Source organism: Vidua chalybeata, chromosome 4, assembly GCF_026979565.1.
Source record: "Vidua chalybeata isolate OUT-0048 chromosome 4, bVidCha1 merged haplotype, whole genome shotgun sequence".
In the NCBI taxonomy this organism is placed as follows: domain Eukaryota; kingdom Metazoa; phylum Chordata; class Aves; order Passeriformes; family Viduidae; genus Vidua; species Vidua chalybeata.
The window spans coordinates 50814277-50834994 of record NC_071533.1 but is presented as its reverse complement, the minus strand read 5'-3'; the positions used below and the strand labels follow the sequence as shown (position 1 = coordinate 50834994).

Genomic DNA, 20718 nt, shown 5'->3' with positions numbered 1-20718 from the left:
GTAATGGTCATTTTTAGACAACTTGACTCAGAAAGCTGGTTCTAATTTGTAAACCCTTATCATGCTGGGTTTAAGCCAAACTACTTGGTGCATTTTTTACTAACCACAATGGATGTGAATCAGAACTACTGAACTGCTCTTCCCACCTTCAGTATCTTACCATTTCCTATGGAATTACTCAAGAAATAAAGCACTACTCTATTTGAGTTACAGCAGGATCAGACCATCAGGAATAACTAGACTTCACTCATGTGTTTTACCAAGGAATTAATTCTGTAGCTCCATTTAACTCAACTTGGAGCAAATAAGCACAGAAGAATAACCAAGAAATGTTATGTAGAAAGGGAAAAAAACATACACCAAGTGCATATGTACAAAGATTCCTGCTACTATGCAGATTTATTGTTTTTCAGGATCAAGCCATGTTTATATGAAGTGATTGCAGAATTACAGATCTGTTTTTACTCCTGTTTGACACAAGGAGACTTCCTGCACTAATTTTAATGACAGACACTGTAGATCTGCTGCAAGTACAATAAAGTCAGGGTGAAAGTTTGGGGACCATGCCTTCAGGCAATGCTCTACCATCTTCCACAGGACAAGAACCTCTGCCCAGGCAGGTTCCACATAACTACTGTGGGGACTCAAATACAGACACTGATTTTAACATATCACTTCTAAATGAACAATTTAAAAAACATGTTATTAATTTTATTCAGTATGAAGCAGGGTCATTTTGATGTATGCTTATAACAAACACAGAAGAACCCTAGACATGATTTTTATTTTGGTTTACATAACGGTTTTTGATATTGTTTTAATTTTTTGAATTAACAAAATAAGTATTTTTAATTTGAGAAAAGCTACTAACTAATCTCCTGAGTTCACCCAGAGTGCTTTCATACTGATAAAGTCTCAGGTAAAGCAATAAATTAGTTTCTCTGTAATAATTACTTTATCCTCTCCATTTCAGCCTCACTGTACTTCATTCCTAGCATTTTATATTCACAGGTGCTAAAGCTTAGGACATTGAGCCCCAAACACAAACAGATTGAAGCCGGGCAGCAAAAGAGATTACCACTCTGAGGCATCTGTCCATTTCAGCTTGCACAGAGGTGGCAGCTACCGTGACAGGAAGCTGAGTCATGCATAAAGGCAATCCAGTGTACAGATCAAAATAGTAATATAGATCAGCACAGGTTCTGAGCTGCACAGTGGCAGCCTGCAAGCTGCAGGGACTACCTGCTTCATATGCAACACAGCTATGCCTGCCACCAGCACAGCATCAGCCAGGCAACAAACAGACAGGGTGAACAGCTGGAAGTGATACGCCTGGTCCCATTTCATTCAGCCTGGGTTCATGAAACAACATATTCAGTCAAAAGCTGATATTGTTGTCAATGCTGTCAAAGACAAAATTTCAAAAGAATTCAAATTATGCAAACTCAAGTTTTCAACTTAGTAAAGATGACTGCCAAGAAGAGTCTTAATAAACACTGTATTATGGCTGGCACAGTAAAGAGGTAGATCAATGAGCCTCATCTTCCAAACAAGCTGTCTGAGAAAATGATGATAACACTAAGGTAGCAGCAATATGAAGTGCATCCTTACCAGGAGCTGTTTCCACAAGCAAATTCCTACCTAAGAACTGCTTACTAGTTTATGTGGGAGAAGCAAAGGAGATGGCCCAGCTGAGAGTTAATCTCAGCAAAGTATGTAAGATGTAACTCAGCCCACACTGTAAATCCTTTCCTTAGGCACTCATTAACTGTCTGCAGCCTCAAGGAGCTGCTTTTCATCTCAGTATTAGAGAAATTACCTGTTCATGACACCAGCCAGAAAAAGGCACGCCTAAGCATATTGGCTACACAAAGGCTAAGGGAAGTGCAGATAAGACCAAAAGTCTTGTAGGCAGTGACATATATGAAGCCTCATTTCCTAGGGAATTGCACTTCATGACTGTCAGATTTTTAAACCGAATTATACCAAAGCTTCAGTCTTGTCTTAAACAGAGCATCAGAGAATCCAGAGAGAAGATAAATATGCATGTTTACCATGACAGGCTTCAAGTGAGATTAGCTCCTTATTGGACACTGCTGAATCCTACAGGAATACATTTGGATTAAAAGTGGGATTTTTCCAATTCCTGGACATTCAGCTCCCAACAGTCCCACAAACCTTCTGCCCAATGCTGACATTTCAATATTCATGGTTGACATATACACTGCATATTTTTCCTTTTTGCACATAAGCACATTCTCTCCTGCCCAGCTATATTCACAGAATTTAGAGGAATGTTCTTTCTTTGAGAACTAATATCTGAAAATATACACTTCTGTTCATTTGTTTGCACTCAGCCCAAAATTTATGGGGTGCAGAACTAACAAAGCAACAGCAAGTAAACAGAACCAAATTTACTCCCTTATACTCACATGCAAATACATGTGGGATGCAATTCTACACAAGCCATTTTTCTTTAAGAAATCAGGATTTTTTTAGCAAATCTGCTCATCAGTACTTAAGAAACCCATCTGGCTGTCACTTTCGTTTCTGAAACAGTGTTGAGTAGTTTGCTTTCGCCTACTTTAGTAGCATTGCCTCCGCGAAAGCCAGCTCAGGCTCCCCTACTGCTGCCATAGCGGGCAACTCGTCCGGCCGGGACCACGGCAGCGCAAGGGGTAACGCAACCGAGTACACGTCTTAAATACTGCGTTTAAAAACATAAGACTGTTTCGTGTACATTGTGCATACTGTATTATATATCTGGAAATAGACAAATCAGCTTTGTATCAGTTACAGCACATAAAATGTATAAATACCACCCGCGTTAAAGACTTTTGTCTCCAGCCTTTCAAACACGGACAAACACCTGCAGAGTGTTTGAAAAATCCCTCTGTCGAAGTCTCCATCCTCCCCACTAGAAGGGATTCCCACAGCCAACAGACCCATCGGGCTGTCTGCAGCCCCGTATCCACCCCCTCCCTTGCCCCCCCAGCCCCTCCTCTCCGCCGTGCTGCCATGTCCCTGCCTGCCCGCCCCTCCCGGGGAGGTTTCTAAACTCCGCGGCTCGCCCAGAGCCCACCGCCCGCTGGGGCTGGGGCCGCCGCTCCGCTCCGCACCGCCCCGCGCCGCCGCCCTCCTGCGGGGACCGGCCCGCCGCCCACGCCCGCCCCCGCGCTCGGCGGAGCCGCGGCCCGACCCCGCCGCCCTCCTGAATATTTTATCGGCGCTGCCCAACGGGATGCCCCGCCACTGACTGCTGCAAAGGGACCGCATCCCACCGGCGGCGCGTCTCGTTGCTTCCCGTCTCTTTCATTCTTCAAACCGCAGCTTTTCATTTATTCCGATAAATAAATAACTGATTATAAACAAAGGAAAGAAAAAAGCAGCAAGAGCATCTTTCTTTTGTATCTGAGCAGGCGGAACTCCTGTGCAGATTACGGAACACAACACAAGAAGGGCTCTGAACTCTTCCGACTCCAAAGGATGAGCCGGCAGCAGTTTTCCTATAAAAATCCGATCCCGGGGCTGTGACACGCTCGGAGGAGCGAAGGCGCCGTCAGCCTCACCGCAGGCGTCTCCGCTTTGGACACCGCAAACCCTCGCTGGCGGAGGGGGAACCAGAGCGACTCGCCGGCCAGACCGCGCTCCCGGCGCGCACCTCCCGCCTCTCTCCGCGGTGGCCGTGGCCGGCCGGGCGGCGCTGGGGGTCCGGCTGCCGCCGCGGGGCCGCCGTCGCGCCGCAGCCCCCGCCGCGCCCGGCACCGCTCCGCCGCAAACTTTTCTGCCCGCGCCCTCCTCGCCGCCGGCCGCCGCAAGGGAGCGGCGCGGGGGCGGCCGGCGCATCGTCTCCTCGCTCCCCTCGCGCTCCGGCGCCGGGCGGCGGCCACAGCCCCAGCCGCACCGCCGCCGCGGAGGCGGGCGGCGGCCCCGGGCAGCCCGAGCGTCCGTATGGCCGCTGCCCTTCAGCCGGCGGCGAGAGCTGCTGGCGCCGCCGCGGCGCTCCGGGGGCTGCTCTGAGCCGGCGGCTCGCCCTGCGGGATGTGGCCGGCAGGGGCGGGCGGCAGGGTGCCCTGCCCGCGGGACGCGGCGCTGCGGCGGGCGGCGTTCTCCGGCAACCTCTCTGCGCTGCCGTCCCACCTGGTGCCGAGCGGCAGGAGCGTCCGCGTCTTCATCAGCGCCAACCCCGAAGGTAACCGCGGCTGCCGCGCCCGCCCCGCAGCTCCCCCTGCCGCCCGCAGCGCCCGCGCCGCTCCCCGGCCCCGCTCCGCCGCCGCTGCTCCCGGGCACCCCCGCTCAAGGGGCCGGGAGCGGCTCCTGCCCCTCTCCGCAGCGGACGGCCGGGGCCCCTCCGTCCGTCCGGGCGCGGTGGGGGGCCGGGCCGGGCCGGGGGGCGTGGGGCGAGGCGGCAGCGGAGTTGTGGGGTGGGCTTTGCCGGGTGTGCGTGTACGAGCTCGGAGGGGGGTTCGGAGGCACCGGGGTACGTCGCTCCTTAAGTTTTATGTTTGTAAATTACACCCCTGAAAGGCACCGGGGCGGGGGGCATCCTCTCATTTTTGCGCTGTCGGAGCTGCAGGGCACGCGGGGATCTGGAGACACGGAAACGGGCTGCCTTCTAGCGATGGGGAGGCTTTTCGGGGGGGATGTTTTGAAGGGCTCTCCTGGGGGGTCTGGTTAATAAGAGTTTCCGGTAGATTAATAGCACAATGAAAGCAGGTCTTAGCCGGCTGTGGGTACAGCTAAGGTGATCCTTTGATCCCGGCTGTACTCTGCTTCCAAGGAAGCATGCCTTGAAACCTGCAGTTTTAGCTTAATAAAGTCGTGGTCGTATACCCAGTATCTGAATTAATTAGGCATCCTGCTGTTTAAAGCCTATTTTTAAAATTACCCTTTGATGCGAGGAATTTGCATACATTCAGGAGGTGTCATTCCCACTTGTAAGATAGGAGTTGCTGAAGCGTATTCCCACTTGAAGCACGGAAATAATAAATTAAGCGTTCACACTTATGACGTTACTTGTCTGTAAAAAAATGAGCCCACTGTATTCACAATTATCTTTCACACCACCACCCACCACCTTCCCCCCAACACTTCTAATTCAACAATACTGTCACCTTTTGTGCAAACATCAGAGATCTGAAAATCATGCCTGAAACGACAAAATAGTTTGAACTTTGAAGTGAAAATTATCTTGGCACAAATACTTACGGGAGTATGAGAAATAGTGCTCACAAGCAAAAAAAAAAAAAAAAAAAACTGGGAGTAGTGCTTGCTGCTTTGAAGAACTCCCACAGCTCTAGCACTTCTTACTTGCTTTCAACACAAGGAAACTCTCTGGTCTCATATTCAATATTCCTGTTTGTTTAAAAAGATGACCTTCTTTAAGGAGGGCGTGAAAATGTTTGCAGTTTTTTGCTGCAATCCAAGCAAAGAGATATGAAAATAGTGATAATTGGAAAAAAAAATCTCTTCGGCTCTGAAAGAAAATTACAGTAGATTTTTAGAAAAACTGAAATTCTGAAAGAAAATGACTATGGATCATTAGAAATGGATTTCTGCCAGCATTGCCTTAACTGGGAAGCTGCTGATGCCTCTGCATTGATGTGGATGGCATTTAGGGTAGTTTGTTATGTTAGCTAGTTATTTGCTAAAATAGAAAACCTACTAAACTCATTCTGAAAGTTGAGCTTTAAAGCCATATATATCCACTTCCAGGATTTTACCCTGGAATTGTAATTTGAAAATATCAGCTTTAAAAAAAATCCCAACACTGAAAGAAAGCAATTCAAACATTTTAGGATTGTTTACATTGTCTTTCTTGTAGTCTCACATGGTCACAGTGATTAACACTCCTCATGCCAAATATTTTATCTCTGACATTGCTCCTGCTTTTAAAAATTATTTTAAAATTTAAAAATTTCAGAGTGGCTACAGGTTTTGTTTACAAACATTTAAGGACTCTCAATGACAAGAAACAACCATTACTATTTATTGGTGATAGCACTATTGTTGAAGTATGACTTTTGAAAAAGGGAACATAGATAAACAAGAAATTAGCCTATAATGGGGTTTAGACATCATCTAGTAAAGCACTTTGAAATAGAACTGTTGTTGGTAAAACACTTGAAAAAGTTCACTGTGCAAAAATTCTGGATGAAAAGGTTGAAGTATTCCTATTCAGTAAACCTTTTAACACATTCAACTGCAATTTATATTTGCATGACTAAGGCCTCCCTTGTTAATTTTCAGCATATCACTATAGTTTATACCCATTCTTCTTGATGCAGAGCATTACTGAGAAGGGCAGTGACCCCCTCAGACTCACAGAGGTAGACTTGAGCTGTGGTGTCAGAGAAGCATATGGATTAATCCTGCTAGCAGTCACAAGAAAAAATTATCTACCACTGAAAGTGTATAAACCTAAAAGAAGTTTTCTTGAATTACATTTAGTAAGTGTGTAGGGGAAAACTCTGGTAATCAGTGTTCAATCTGTTCTTTATAAACATACTTCAGTATGACTGAAATTAATTATGTTTTTATTATGCAAGTATGAAAGTGATTATTTGAAAAATTTCTTAACTAGAAGTCCCTAAAAAGAACAACTGGAGACAGTGAGCATGGGTAGTAGGAGTAAGATTGCTTCATTTTGCAGTTTTGTTTTCTAGAGGAAATCTTGTAGGTAAATGAAACTGTATTTTTCCCTAGTAGTTAGCAGGATTGTCTTGCTCAAGTTGTTGATATCAACTAATCCATCTTCATATCACTGAAAATGACCAGATCTTTAGAAACATGGAAGTTGTTGTATTATTTGAATACAAATAAATCTGTTTTCACATTTCAGTAGATATAAGCAATCAGAAATATTTTGAATATGCATTTAAATAGGCATTTTGGCTATTTAAACCTAAGACAGGTTGAAGATCTTTATTGGGTTTGGTTTTCTCAAGGTATTTTCATTACTTCAAAGTGATAAGAAAAGTAAGTCATTTTTGCCTGATTGTAATGAGTGCTTTACTGTTCCATGTAGCAATCTGTGCACTGTTAACAGCATGTCAGTTAATGACAGTTTCTCTGCTATTCAGTGGTGCTTGTGTAGATGCCTGCCATTATCATACAGTTCATGTGAAAAACAAGAGGTATAAACTCCCATATGATTCCATTACATGAAACTGTGGCATCAGCCCTATATAGGTTCAGAACAGTCCAATGATTCTTGTCACTGCTTCAAACAGAAAATAATTTGTGTTGCAAAGTTGTCTGTTTCAAGAAGTTACGTGGTGGTGTAAGGAAGTATTATGAGCTCTCGTTGAAACTGGTTCCTAAAATGGAGTTAGGAATTTGTCTTGAGAATGAAATCCGCTGAATTGAAACAAGCAGTCAAAACTCTGAACATTTTAAATCCTATTGATTCTTCTGAAAGTGGGGAAATCAGCCCTTTGCTAGTTTGACTTAAAGTCTTGTTATTGTTTCAATTGGTTAAGACATGGATAATTTTTTTACTCTGAGCTCTTGGAGTTTGAGTTGTGAAGATGCCTTAGTAATCAGTAGAAACAAATTAATGCACTGACAAGGGATATGTATAAAACCAAATCCTACACACAGGTGGTTCTACTGCAGACAGGATGTTAATACCTTTATATAGAACCTGAGTGTGTCCTAGCACAGGTGGTGTTAGCCAGCCTGATCTCAAAGTGTAAACAGGGTTGCACCTAGCACTTCACATGGTAAGGATGATCCCTTTCCCAGCCACTCTTTCATCTACATACTGCACTCTCCTTTGAGCCTTAGAGTAGCACCCTTGCATACTTCCTAAGTTCCAGCACTGGATTGCTGGACAGTTAATAGTTTTTAGCCATTTTTAGCCTATTAATATCCTCTGTTGTACAAACAAACAACTTAGATGAGATCATGAACAAGCTTTGTTTTAACAGTCCTGTTTAATTCCTCATGGTTTCTGTCTCCAGTACCCATTCTTTAAAACTATTAAACCAACTACTAGTTTTGACACGATTAACAATTTTAAGTATGAAGTCCTATGCATACATGCAGAAATATAAAATTAAGATCTTACTCTATTAGAAGATACCACCGATATTATCACCACTTTAATGATTCCATTGTACAAGCACAGTATAAAACCAACCTGTACAGCTGGAGCTTCACCAGCTTCCCCATGAATTGCCAGAGTGAGGTTTCCTTGTCTTAGGCTATTGAATGACTTTGAGTTTTCTTGATGTACTATTCAGTTTTTCACCTTAGTTCATTTCCATTGACATGCATCATCCAGAACATTGTATTAATTTGGACAACACTCAGTTGTAGTATGGTTGGTTCAATGTCAAATTTACTTATATTCTCATGATATGTAAAGCAAAATTGCCACCAGCAGTTAGTTTTGTTAACTAGAGAAGAATTAAACGATGACTGTAGAAACAGGTCTTACCAGTGTTTTCATTTGGACCTGTTGTTGTAGGCTACTTTGCAGGAATTACATGTGTTTTTATCTATGTTTATGTACATGTGAAAGAAAAAAAAGTCATGTGAATTTGTAGTTTAGAACATGATGGTAGATAAAACAGATGAAGAATTATGATTGCTTTATTTACAAAGTTATTGCTATATGTGATAAGAGAAAAGCATAATCTGGCATTCTTAGCATATTCAAGGTCTGTTATATTATTTTTACTGGAAATACTGTTTTCCTTAAGGAACATCTAATTGAAGAAATGTTAAAGTGGAAAGATAGTCAAAAGCCAGAATAATGCTTTGTTAATGATGGTCCATTCTGACCAGTCCCAAAATGCCATATGGTGTCCCTACTTGGATACGTTACATGAAGATCTTTTTATAAAGACAATTTTATATAATCTGAGTGGAATTTATTCCTTAGCTAAAGAAAACCACAGATGTTCAAGTGTATGAAATTGCAAAGGAGGTGTTGCGGAGATGTGGAGACAAATAACTCCAGGACTTTTTTTGTGCTAAGTGTTAGTTCTGGTTACCTAATTTTGTACCTATTTATGGTTTTGTGTGACGCACATCACTGTAGTGTTTAAGAGTCAAAAACCAAGCTACCACTTGAGGGGAGTTCAGTAGTTTTAAAGTATCTCAGAGTCTGGGGGAGAAAAATCATTAAAGTACCCAGGTTTGGTGTAAACCTTGACTTGAAATATGTCTTATTTCAGGAGGTCCCGAGGTTAGAGATACCAACAGTTTATAAAGTTGGAAAGCAACCTGTCATTTTGAGTACTTGTGCTTCTATAATTTTGTCTTTTCTCTTGTGCTATGAAACAACTTCATTGTTGGGGTGGTTGAACAAAAAGCAAGATCTGACTTTCCTTGAGACTGTATGACCAAGTCTTATGTAGGCTTTAACTTTTTTTGCAAGGCAGAACCAGCCAGTACAAGATGTTTTTTTGCTAAGTAGATCCTCAAGCCTTTGTTGCTGTTATTCCGTCACACAGATAAACTTGAAAAACTGTAATAATCTGACTATCTGTATGAAAAGAACTGCTCTTCATGTCCTCCTGTTCTTCATGTGGGTTGTCTGCTTATGTAGCCTGTGGACTGGGCTAAGGATTTCCTCGAAATGTACCAAATATGCAAATGGAAACACTGAGAACTTCTGTTTAATTTTCCACAAAATTTTCATTCATGTACTCAAAAGGTAGGATGTGCATTTGGCAACAATACTATAATCAAGAGGTGTTGGGTGGGGGTATTTTAGTAAAAGGGCAAGCTGTATAATTTGTTGAGTTTGTGGCTTCTTCTTGCTATTCAGAAATAAGCAAAGTTACCTGAAACTCAGTCATCTTCCTGGTGGCAACACCTGGAGTTATCAGCTTCAAATGGATTAGGTATTTACACTATCTACTTAAAGTTTTTGACCATATGTCCATTATTTTTGATATTAAAAATATTAAAATTGTAATTTTATGTATCTATAGTTGTCTATACACACATATGCACACATATACATAAATTATGTAAATTACTCTAAACTGCATAGGATGGTGTAAATGGATGTGTGACACTCAAGTCACACTGTCATACACTATATTCAAACTTGCTGGTAGTGCTCAGTTATCTTGTGAGAACTGAGTATGTTCAAAGGGTATCACTCAAGGTTGTATTTCTAGCAATACTGAAGAGCTGCCTAGATTCTGCTGAATGCTGTTGTAAAAGTGAAGGCTTTACAGTGGAGTATCACTGTTTTCCATAGCATTGAAGAAATAATATTAAAACAAAGCAGAACTTACCTACAATTTCTTTTTTTTTTTCTTTCTAACTTGGCAAATATTGCTTTATTTCTTCAGATGTATTTGCATGCAAGACTGTGCCTCGTTCTTAGGGACAGTGGCTTTCTTTCAGTGATGAAGGGGAGCTTCTGGACTCTTGACACAGTTTCTAAGTACAGTGAGGGACAATGACACAAGTGTGTAAATTTCATGTGATATTAATTTCTCAAATAATGTATTAGATGAGGAACAGCAGTGGTGTTGAATTGGGTCTTTGTTGTGAATTGCTCCCTCAGCAAGGAGACCTTTAAATGAGAGACAGCATCAAGCAGGTAGAATCCCAGAGCCTTCCCCAATCAAGAGAGAGGAGCTTCTTTTCTGCCTGCTCAAGGGCAGTGGGATGACCTCTCAGCTGAGCAGCAGTCTGCTAGGCAGCAAGCTGAAGAGGATTTCCAAGGCTGTGTTTCAAGGAGGCCACGTGTATTCTGTAGTGGGATTTGTGTAATCACGTAAGAGCAGTGTAGTACAAAAGGTACATAACTGCATAACTTGGCATCCTATCTCTAAGCTTATGGAGCAAAATAATTCCTCTTAAGAAACTTGTATACAATGACCGCGTGGCCATGTGTCCACAGATTTGTGAACACGCAAGAGAAAATCCTACATTAGGCTTTAAGTTTTGTTTGGACAATTTTAAAATATATGTCACATAAAGAAAGTTTCAAGGAGTTAGTAAACTTCTAATTCAAGATATGAGGGCAGTGCCCAAGTGGTAATCTTTTCATCTAAAACAAATGAAATTTCTTTGAATTTAGCAGCTGAAAGAGTATTTTGTGATGTGATATCCTTTCAGGCTGCAGTAATAATACATTAGTAGTATCTACCTACAGTAATTTAAGGTTTTAATATATCGAAGGTGGTAGGTATAAATAGAATATCATAAATAGTCATGTGCATGTATTACAAAGAAATCTGGCAGATTTAAATATAGGCAGCACTGTTCAAGAAAACTGCTTTAGCCCTTTTCTGGAATTTTAATTAAATAAGGATAATAATAGATAGAATTAGAGAACACAATTTAATAATGGTTGTGCCAGTGCTCCTCTAAAATAAGGCCTAACACTGCTCTTATTAATATAGAGTTTGTATCAGAGAGAAGTTTTTACTTACAAAATCTGTAGTGAAAAGGGGAGTAGGGCTAAATCACAATAGCTGAAAACAAGCAGTGTAGCAGAGTCAGTAGTAAGAAGGCCCAAAGTGCAGCATGCCGTGCTGTGCTGGCTAAGGAGGACATGTGCCAAATGCAACTTTTGTAAGCCACCTCACCACCACGATAATTAAATGGCTCCATCTATCTTTGACCTGGTCTTTAGCTCCTTCTATCACCACCTGTTATTGCCCTCTGTTGGAGATGGGACACTGGGCTGGGCAGACCTTAGGCCTGAGCAACTACAGTTATTCTTGTGCAGAATATGCATCTAGAGAAAAATGTCACTTTTAGAGACTAGATTTATCCGTGTGTTCAAAATACACTTCCTGCCAGAAACTGGAAAGACTAGAAAATGTCAGGACTTCCACACTGAACTTAATCCAGAGTCATGCTGTTGTATGTATCAATGATTGGGACCGATAGCATAGCTAAATAGGTCAGATTTCAAACTGTCAGAGCCTATCAAATACTCTTGTTCAGCCTGCTCCTAGCATTTCCTGGGGTGGACAAGTTGCAGTCTTCAGTATAGTAACACTCCTCTGTGGTATGATTAAACCCTTGAAAATATTTATTAATAGAGCCCATTTCACCCTACTAGCAATTGAGCACCTTCACGGCCTCATCTAGGCTTTATGAATCTCCAAACTGAAACAGGTGCTGAGATAGTTATTATAGTATATGCATGATACATAGCAATGTTATTAGTGAAATTCTTATTTTATCTCTAACTAGGAATGTTTTACAAAACATTGAGATGAAAGGAGAATTCATGACTAAGAGCCCTATCTGGACAGCTTTAGTTTCAGAGTTTAAGTTAAGTTTAAAATATTAGATTAAGATTACTTTTAAATGATTCAGAACCAATGAGTAACCACGTGGATTAAATACTTTTAGATGAGAGGAGTTATCCATACTTGCAGAGTTAAGCAAATCAGCTGTTACATACAAGATAAACAAGAAATAAATGCAGTAAGATCAGGCTTAGTGAGTTAGACCAGAGGAACCCAATACTCCTCTCTGACCCTGGCAATTTCAGATGTATGATGAAAGAATAATAAATCATGACAGGGGCAAAATGATGAAGGTGGTTTCTTTGTGCTTAATAACCTGTGAGGCCCTTTGCTTCCATGAATTTGTCTAGTTGCTTTACTAATTATTCAATAGTCTTGGTAGTTGTAACAACCTTTCCAAATCTTGAGATGGATTATTACCCAGTAGAATGCCTAGTCCTGCTAACTTTATTGGGAATTTTTTTATGAACAAGATGTGCACATTCACCCAAAGAAGAGATCTCAAAAAACAAAGGTGAGATTATCTGTGGAGAAAGGGTACCTAGAAGCAGATCTCCCTAAGAGAGTAACTTTATCCAAAATCATCATTGTAATGATCCATTTTTGTCTATCTGTACATAGAAAGAGAGGTTAGCTGTGAAGACCTAGGTATCCAAATGTCTTTATTCCTACAGAGTTATTAAAATGGAGTCATAATAAGAAATAAATAAGGAAATGACAGCATTCAACAATCTAAGGAGCATAAGGTATGAAGTCTGATCCAAAGGACTGTTATGCAGGACTCTAAGGGTTACTATCAAGAATTTTCCACACATAACTATGCCATCATGACACATCTAGAGGATCTTGCTTTACTCTCATAATTAAACATAAATCTTGTATGATCACTTTATAAGTGTTTTTTTTTAATTCAGGAGTTAATATTTTTATTTTTCCATACCTATTGCTGTGTAATAAATTCTACAAATTCTATAAAAGGAGATCAAAAGAAAAATATTTTCTTCCTTGATAATTCTCCTGGTGGCTAGATTCACAGCCTGTACTGTTCTGGCAAGACAAAGTTCTGAAGAAAATTTCTATTTTTCACTCTATAATATTTCTGATAGCTCAGCTATCAGTGAGCAGTAAATGTTGATCTTTTTAGGAGTGCTTGCTAGAAAATACTTGGAAAATTATAGAATTATATTATTATTTGATAATGGTCTTGTTTTATCTATATATGTATTGTATTACATTTTAAAGTGATGAAGAATTATGCAGTGCTCTTGAAACAAGTTATTGAAGCATTTCTGTTTGTGTGATCCCTAATTTGGTACATCAAAACACTAGCAAAATTTGGATTGTAATTTACTTTGAAATGCCAGTCATTCCTGACATGGGATTATAAAGAACTAGCCATCTGTGGTGAGCAACGTTAGTGCCACTAAATTCCGTGACATGCCACCTAAAGCAGGTATGTGTGGCTGTAACAGAGGTCCAAGGGACCTGAGACAGCTATTTCATTAGTCATTTTTTGTTGTGCAGATCACTGACTACAGGGGCTGCAAGGGACCTCTTGAGGCTTTCAGATCTGTCCTCCTGTCTGAAGCAGGTGCAAACATACCTGTGCCATTCCTGGCAGATTATCTCACTCTTCATGAGCTGTCTCCAAACCAGTTAAGAAAACACACAGGAAAGCAGACTTTACAGCATGCTGCAGTGGTATGTCTTCAATTGCACTATGGCCATGCTTACAAGCAACATACAGACACAAATATGGTCATCAATCAATAAAATTACCAAAAGTTTAAAAATTATTAAAAACTTCCTTGTTTAGAATGAGTTTCAGTCACTTTCGGTAACTGGTGTATGTAATTATTAACAAATTTCGCAAATCCAGTTTCTTCCTCCTCATCCTTTTACCATGTCAGGAACTCAATCTGAGCATCTGTACAAAGGATGGATAATATCAATCAATAAACTCCTGTAAGGATAACTTTATAATGGATGTGTGTCCTGCAGTGGTCTGATTGTTTCAGCTAAAGCTTTTTTGGAAATTAGGTATTTATGAAGTGTCTATAATGTTATGGCTCATGTTACAGCTTTTGCTTTGGTGGTTTATTTATGAATGGAAGACTCATTTACAGGATTTCTCTTATTTACATGGTGATTTGTTGGTCTGATTTGTTTAATGTCAGTTAATGTGTTAAGAATACTTCTCAAAAGAGAACAGAAGACGTAGAAAATACAGTTCATCATTTATTCCTCCCTTTTTTTTAGAAAACGGAGATTAAAATGCAAATAATCCCTTTACACTCTACCTGTTTTAATTAAAAATGTTCTATTTTACAGTTTCTATAATCAGCCATGTATAATATTATATAATTCTATTAAGCAATTCCACTGCTGGTATATTGTTCCAATGTTAATGCCACAGTCAGCTCCTCACAGTCATTATGTAAATTCAAAATAGTTTCAAACAAAATCTCCAGTTATAGATTCAGTTGCCTTTAACTGTGTGTAGGTGTGCCAGATAAAAGATTAATTTTTCTCTATTCTGTGGCCAAGGGACAAATACCTTTGCAGGCACTGAGAAAGACTGATACTGTCTGGCAGTGCAAGAAATGGAAATAAAGTCAAGTCCACCCTTTCAGCCAGATTCTACACTGCCATTGAGACCATAGCAGCACAGAAGGTCTTTATCCTCCTTTAAAGGTAATTATAATTCATTGGGTATTATAATCAGGAAAATAAGAGGAAAGAGTTGGGGAGGATGGTTAAAGTAATTTGAAGGTGCTAATCTGGGAAACATTCTGTAGTTCAGTCACCGATTAATTAAACTGGTATGCCATTTGGAAGTCTTCTTTAAATACTCTTTTCTGTATCATACTTGTATAAGGTATTTGTGAGAAATTAAACTTACTTGTTTCAACTACTTCTGCTTCTCAAAGTGACTAGAACATGTATAGTCCTTTTTCAATTACTAACTCCTCAAGATGGTTAAACTGCAAATTTACTGTTACCTTTACATATAATCATCAAAATGTGGTTAGCAAGCAGAAGAAATTAATAAAACCTAGAGCAAGAAAGCAATAGCTAGGAAAATCAAGGCATCAGAAGAATGATTGACTGATAAAAACAGGTACATTTTAGAATTTATTAAAAATGGCCTTTTCAATTGGATTATATAATCTTCACTAAAAATAATGCTTAGATGAATCATTAGAATTGGAAGGGTAAGGACAACAAGGTCTGATAAATCACTCTTCCTTTACATGTCAGTCACTGTTTGCCTCTCAGACATTATATAATCCATCAAAACAAGCCAGATTTGTAAATTATTTGGCCACGTTCAATGAGTTTCAGTGCAGGCCCTACTTGGAATTCTCAGTTTAAAAGCTGTTGTACCACAGGGCCTGTAAGTGGGTGTTAATACCTAGGTTGAAATTGTCTGCCACGAAGTGAAGTAGTCTTTAAAATCTGCTGAGATCCTCTTCTTCAGGCAAGCCTTACTTGAGTATCTGGCATCCTTCCCTCATGTAGTCCCACTGTCCTGGGCTTAATGCCCTCTTGCAGCTGCTCTCCTTTGCTGGGGTTGTCATTTCATTTATTCATCTTTGATAACAGTTTCTACAATAGCCATTAGCTATTCTGACTGCTCAGTGATGTTATTTAATCCTCCCCATTTAGCATCAAGAAAAAGACTCTGTTGCAAAGAAAACTCCTACTGTATTGATGCAGACTTACTTTACTGATAGCAAGCAGCAACTCTTATTCTTATGTGGGTGCTTCTGCACACCCAAAAGTGTCAGGTTTGAGACTTTTTCATCTTCTGGCATAAAAGCCTTCACATCTTTCACTTGAAGCCCACACAGTAGGCTACATTTCTCAGTCGTGCTTTTCCAGTTGGCCCAACCAACCAGGCCTCACCAGTTTTGTAGTCACCCAAATTGTGGCTGTATTGCACCAAACTCAAGGAAGAATGCAAGCTGGATTGGAACTCCATGACTTGTGCACTTAAAGCAGAAAATTTAGATAAAGGAAGGGCAGCTTTACTCAGGAGCCAGCAGTGCTTGCAGAGCTCTTCCATTGCTTCCAGTACTGCCAGATGCAAAGTCACATAGGAGTGTTTATTGGAATTTCTTTAGAGTGAGGTACATGTAATGGTCCTGTACCAGGCTGTACTGTGAAATAAATGTGTGCTTTTATGAGACTGGCTCTCTTGTGGTTTTTTAGGGCTCTGCTGTGCTTGATGCTTTCTCAAAGCCTACAACATACTACTTCATTCTCTTCCAGCACTTGAACCTGCAGTTAGGATGAAGAATGTCTGTGACATCCTTTTGCTTTATTGATCGCCCCAGCCTCATTACCTTAAGTGCCATAGTAACACACCCTGATGGTTTTCTTTTTGGTCTAGTGGGGTGAGAAAAAAGTAGCAAAGCTATTGCAGTGCACATAACTTAATTGTTAACAGCATTTTCCAGTGTTGTAAGCCTTTTGTCTGCTTTCTGGGAAATTCTATAATTTTTTGAAGTGTGAGTTGACACCTCTCAATGAATCAATGGGATTTTTGCCCATAATTTTTGTACTGCGGTGGTCCTTATTTCTGTCGTCTGTTATTCATTTTTCCACAACTCATTCAGAACTCCTCCTTTAGATTTCACAAGAATATTTTCTTTCACATTAATTTTGATCACAGTAGCAAATTCTTGTCCTAGCAGGCCTTTTGTTTTCCAGTGCTTATTTTTCATAACCTTTGGTGTTCTGCAGAGATAATTTTCAGTCTTAATTTTGGTGTTTCTAAATGTGCTGTGTCTTCAGTTTCTCCTGTCACATCATTTAATTGTACCACAATAATGGTTTGCAAATTGTCATGTTTTCAGGAGCTTTTCCTGACTTGCTTTATTAAATGAAAGAATTAGAGTTTTTTGCATTCTTCCACTCATGCAGTTTGCAGAGTGCCAAAAGCTCTCCCGCTGTAGAGATTCTGCCCGCAGCCTGCAGTGGCACAGAAGCTCCTGCTGTTTGTGGCGTTTGTGTACAGAGTGTTGTTTGCCACACATCACAGTCAGGGGACACCAGGACACCTATGCACCCAATCAACAGTCTAGGGAGGATGTGCAAGCTTGGGAATTCCAGGATTCCAGGACAACCTAAATCTTCTTGTTTTATTTAAGAACATCTATGCATAAGGGTGCTGTGTGCCCAAGGGGTAATGTGAGGTTACTTGATTAGGACCCATTGTGAGATAAAATTCTGCTTCAGAGTTTTCATCCACATCATCACCCCTAGAGTGACACAAGAATACGTACTGTTTATTTACTGGTTGATTTATTTATGGATTGAGAGATTTCATGCAGACTCTGTGGAAGTCAGTAAGGTATCAAAAGATTCAGGCTTTCAGTACATGCCAAATGCAGAACTTCATTTAAAATATGCTGAGATTAGCAGATCTTTCCACTAACTTCACCGACTTTTGCATCCAATTCCAAATTTGTTTCATGTAAGCATGCTGCACGCAAAATAGAACTGTCAGAAACCAACATTTGTTTCAAATTGGGAAGACAATTATGTGAATAATGAAATTTTGGATCTTGATATTTGGCTATAGGAAGCAGTTTCCCCCTTCTGTTATATCAGTTTAATACTGATATTTCCCCTAAATTCTGTATGTTAACATGGGTTGGACCTCTCTGATTTTACTAGCCAACCTTTTTTTTTTTGTTTGTTTGGTTGTTATTGTTAAACCAATAGGTGGCACTGGTTAAGCATATTAGCAGTCAAGATGCAGGGTATTTTATAAAATGACACTGTGAAATCTGGCCATTATAATTTTTAAAACATAATTTTAAAAAATACATGTGGCATGTGTTCAGTTAATGTATATGTGTTTTTTATATTTGTCATCTTACTGAACTGACAACATGGAACATTTCAGAGAAAACTACGCCTCAGTGCAAATCAGGTATTGTTTGATTTGGGGCTAAAAAAGAAGAGGTAATTGCTGCAACTAGAAGTTTTAGGCTTATAATTACACCCTACATTTTGAATCCTGCCTAGTTAGGTCTTTTGTTTTGAAAGTGTGTTTGTTTGAGTGTTCTGGTGTAGATCACAAATTTGTAATCACATCCTGTCATTTCTTCCTGCTTGAGAGACACATGTCAGAATTACTTACCATCTTAATTTTATTTTTCATTATTTCTTCTGACTTTCATGACAAGCAGACATTCCTTTGGGCTGAAATGCTTAGTCCAGTCTTGCATTTTTGTTTTTTTAAGAACTGAGAAGGTTGAGTCATGCAGACTTTGTGCACATCTCCTGAAAGAGCTCTGACCATCAGGAGAAGTGAGGACATGCAGCTGTGTTACATCATAGTAATGTTGCCCTGTTTTGCTAATCAGGATTTATTTGGATGGTTAGTTAGTTGTGGGGTTTAGTTGAATTAATGAATGGTCTTCAGTCTGTCCAGTTTCTTATTTGACTTCCAGAGAGCCAGTAGAGACTTAAAGGTTGGCATTGTTGTTTGGGGGAGGGACACTGGGAGAATTGATTCAGACCAACCTGTTCCCATTCCTGATCTGCCTAATCTTGGGAAGCTTTGGATGCCTATTCTAATGCTCTCTCCTCACAGAAACTCCAAGAGAAAAAAATGACAACAGTGTCTATGGAGTTCATTTTCTAGGAAGGCAAGAGTAGTAGGGAGCTCAAATATTTTTCCCCTCTCTTACCTGCTACATGATTCAATCTCACTGCTTGCAAAATGCTCTTCAGGTGAAAAGCACTATAGAAATGCAAATTACTTATTATTATGGTTTTATTTTCAGAGACAAGTTTTCCATACTATTTAGGGGCATGTTACCTCCTAGTATTCGAAGTTTGTAGTAGCACTGGTAATACACAATGCTGTTGTGCATTATCAGTGAAAAGGGCAGTTTAAAAGGAATAATTCACTTGAATAGTCATATGAGTCAAGTACATACTAGCATTAAGAGGCTTGGCAGCCACTTCTTACTGGCACTGCTGTTAAGTAATTTTTAACCTTAGATAATTAAAGTGCAGAAATTCTCACTGCAGTTATCAGACAACAGTTATAAAATACCCACTTCCTTTTAATATTGCAATGCATTAAAAAATCCTACAGTAGGAATCTGTTCTACCCTTCTATCTAATCTAAGCATTTAGAAAACTTAGAGAAAGCAAATAGCTGGGTATCTTAGTGGACATGCATTCAGGACTAGATCAGAAGTTCAGTGTTCATCCAGGGCTTCCATAGTTGCACAAGAGACTCCAGCATTATGTGGTAATAAATGTAATGGTGTGAATTGGGCAGGAGACTATGGCAGCAGAGCAGTGGGCTGAAAGACATGAGGTGAAAACCTCCAGCCAGTGTCTCTCCTGACCCATGGCAAAGCACAATATCACCAAGAATGGAGGAGGTGACACAGAAATTGTTTCTTTCACATGAACTGGAAGGAGCTGCTCTTTCTTGGGTGACTGCCTGGAGATGACACCTGTAGACAGCTCTGTGACCCCATATGACATTCATTTCTGTGGTGCCTTGAACAGCTACAAGAGAAGCTTTTTTTTTTTTTTTTTCTTCTGCCTGAGTTCTTCCAGGTTCAGCTGCCTGCCTCAACTTGTTATGTCAGTCAGCAGTTTTCCTGCTGGCTCTCTCAAGCTGGGTATTGCAATGTTCCTCTGTCAGTCAGAGTTGCAGGGCAAACACCCTCCCTGCTTAGGATTTTCCTTTGCTTGAGGACCTTAGCTTGCACCATACCATGCATGGGTACTCACAGGTTATTTTGCCATTAACAGATGGTCAACTTGAATGTGCTGCTCCTTTGAGTGTGGTCAGTGGTGCTCACTGTCCCCACATTGGCACCTCCTTTGCAACAGTAGGAGGATGTAGTAGGAGAATGGGGCTGAGCAATCTCCTTGTTCTGCTGCATCAGGCCTTGACTGAGTAGAGTCAATGTGTGACTGCAACTCACGTACATGAAAACAACCATTCTCATCACTGCTGAACTCAGATCAGTACAGCACCAGCAAGAAGATAAACTATTTGATCTTAGGACAGAATAACTGGTGCTTGGAAATGGGCAATTTCCATCAGGCCCGTGTTAACTCTTTCTCTTCACTTGCATATATATTTTTAAATTTTCTTCAACAGGGCTGTGTTCCATACTTATTTTATCCCAGAGATTAATGTTTGGCAACTGTAAATGTACATCATCTGTTTACTAACACAAGAGTGAAAAATGTACTTGCTCTATTAAAATAAAATAAGTGACTTTAATAGCAGAACAGCTTGTGTTTGAAGGTCAGACTTTGGCATGGGAATAGTTCACGCTGAGAAGCAGCACCTTGGCGTACTCTAACGAAAACTGGCAGTGATTTGACTGAGCTACAAGCCTTCAGAAATCACACTGCAGACAAACAGTTGTGTTTATTGGACAGGAGAAAGGATGTAGATGGATATGTGACTAATTCAGTTCAGTCC

The 20718-nt window shown here is 40.4% G+C and overlaps 1 protein-coding gene across 1 annotated transcript in view; it reads left to right on the top strand.

Annotated features, from left to right (window-relative positions):
• The first annotated feature begins 3951 nt into the window (after positions 1-3951).
• NWD2 (NACHT and WD repeat domain containing 2) overlaps positions 3952-20718 on the top strand; it is a 51297-nt gene continuing 34530 nt past the window's right edge. The window contains exon 1 of the mRNA XM_053940984.1: positions 3952-4192. Within this exon, the coding sequence (XP_053796959.1) occupies positions 4042-4192 (151 nt within the window). The 5' untranslated portion in view covers positions 3952-4041. The remainder of the gene's footprint in view (positions 4193-20718) is intronic.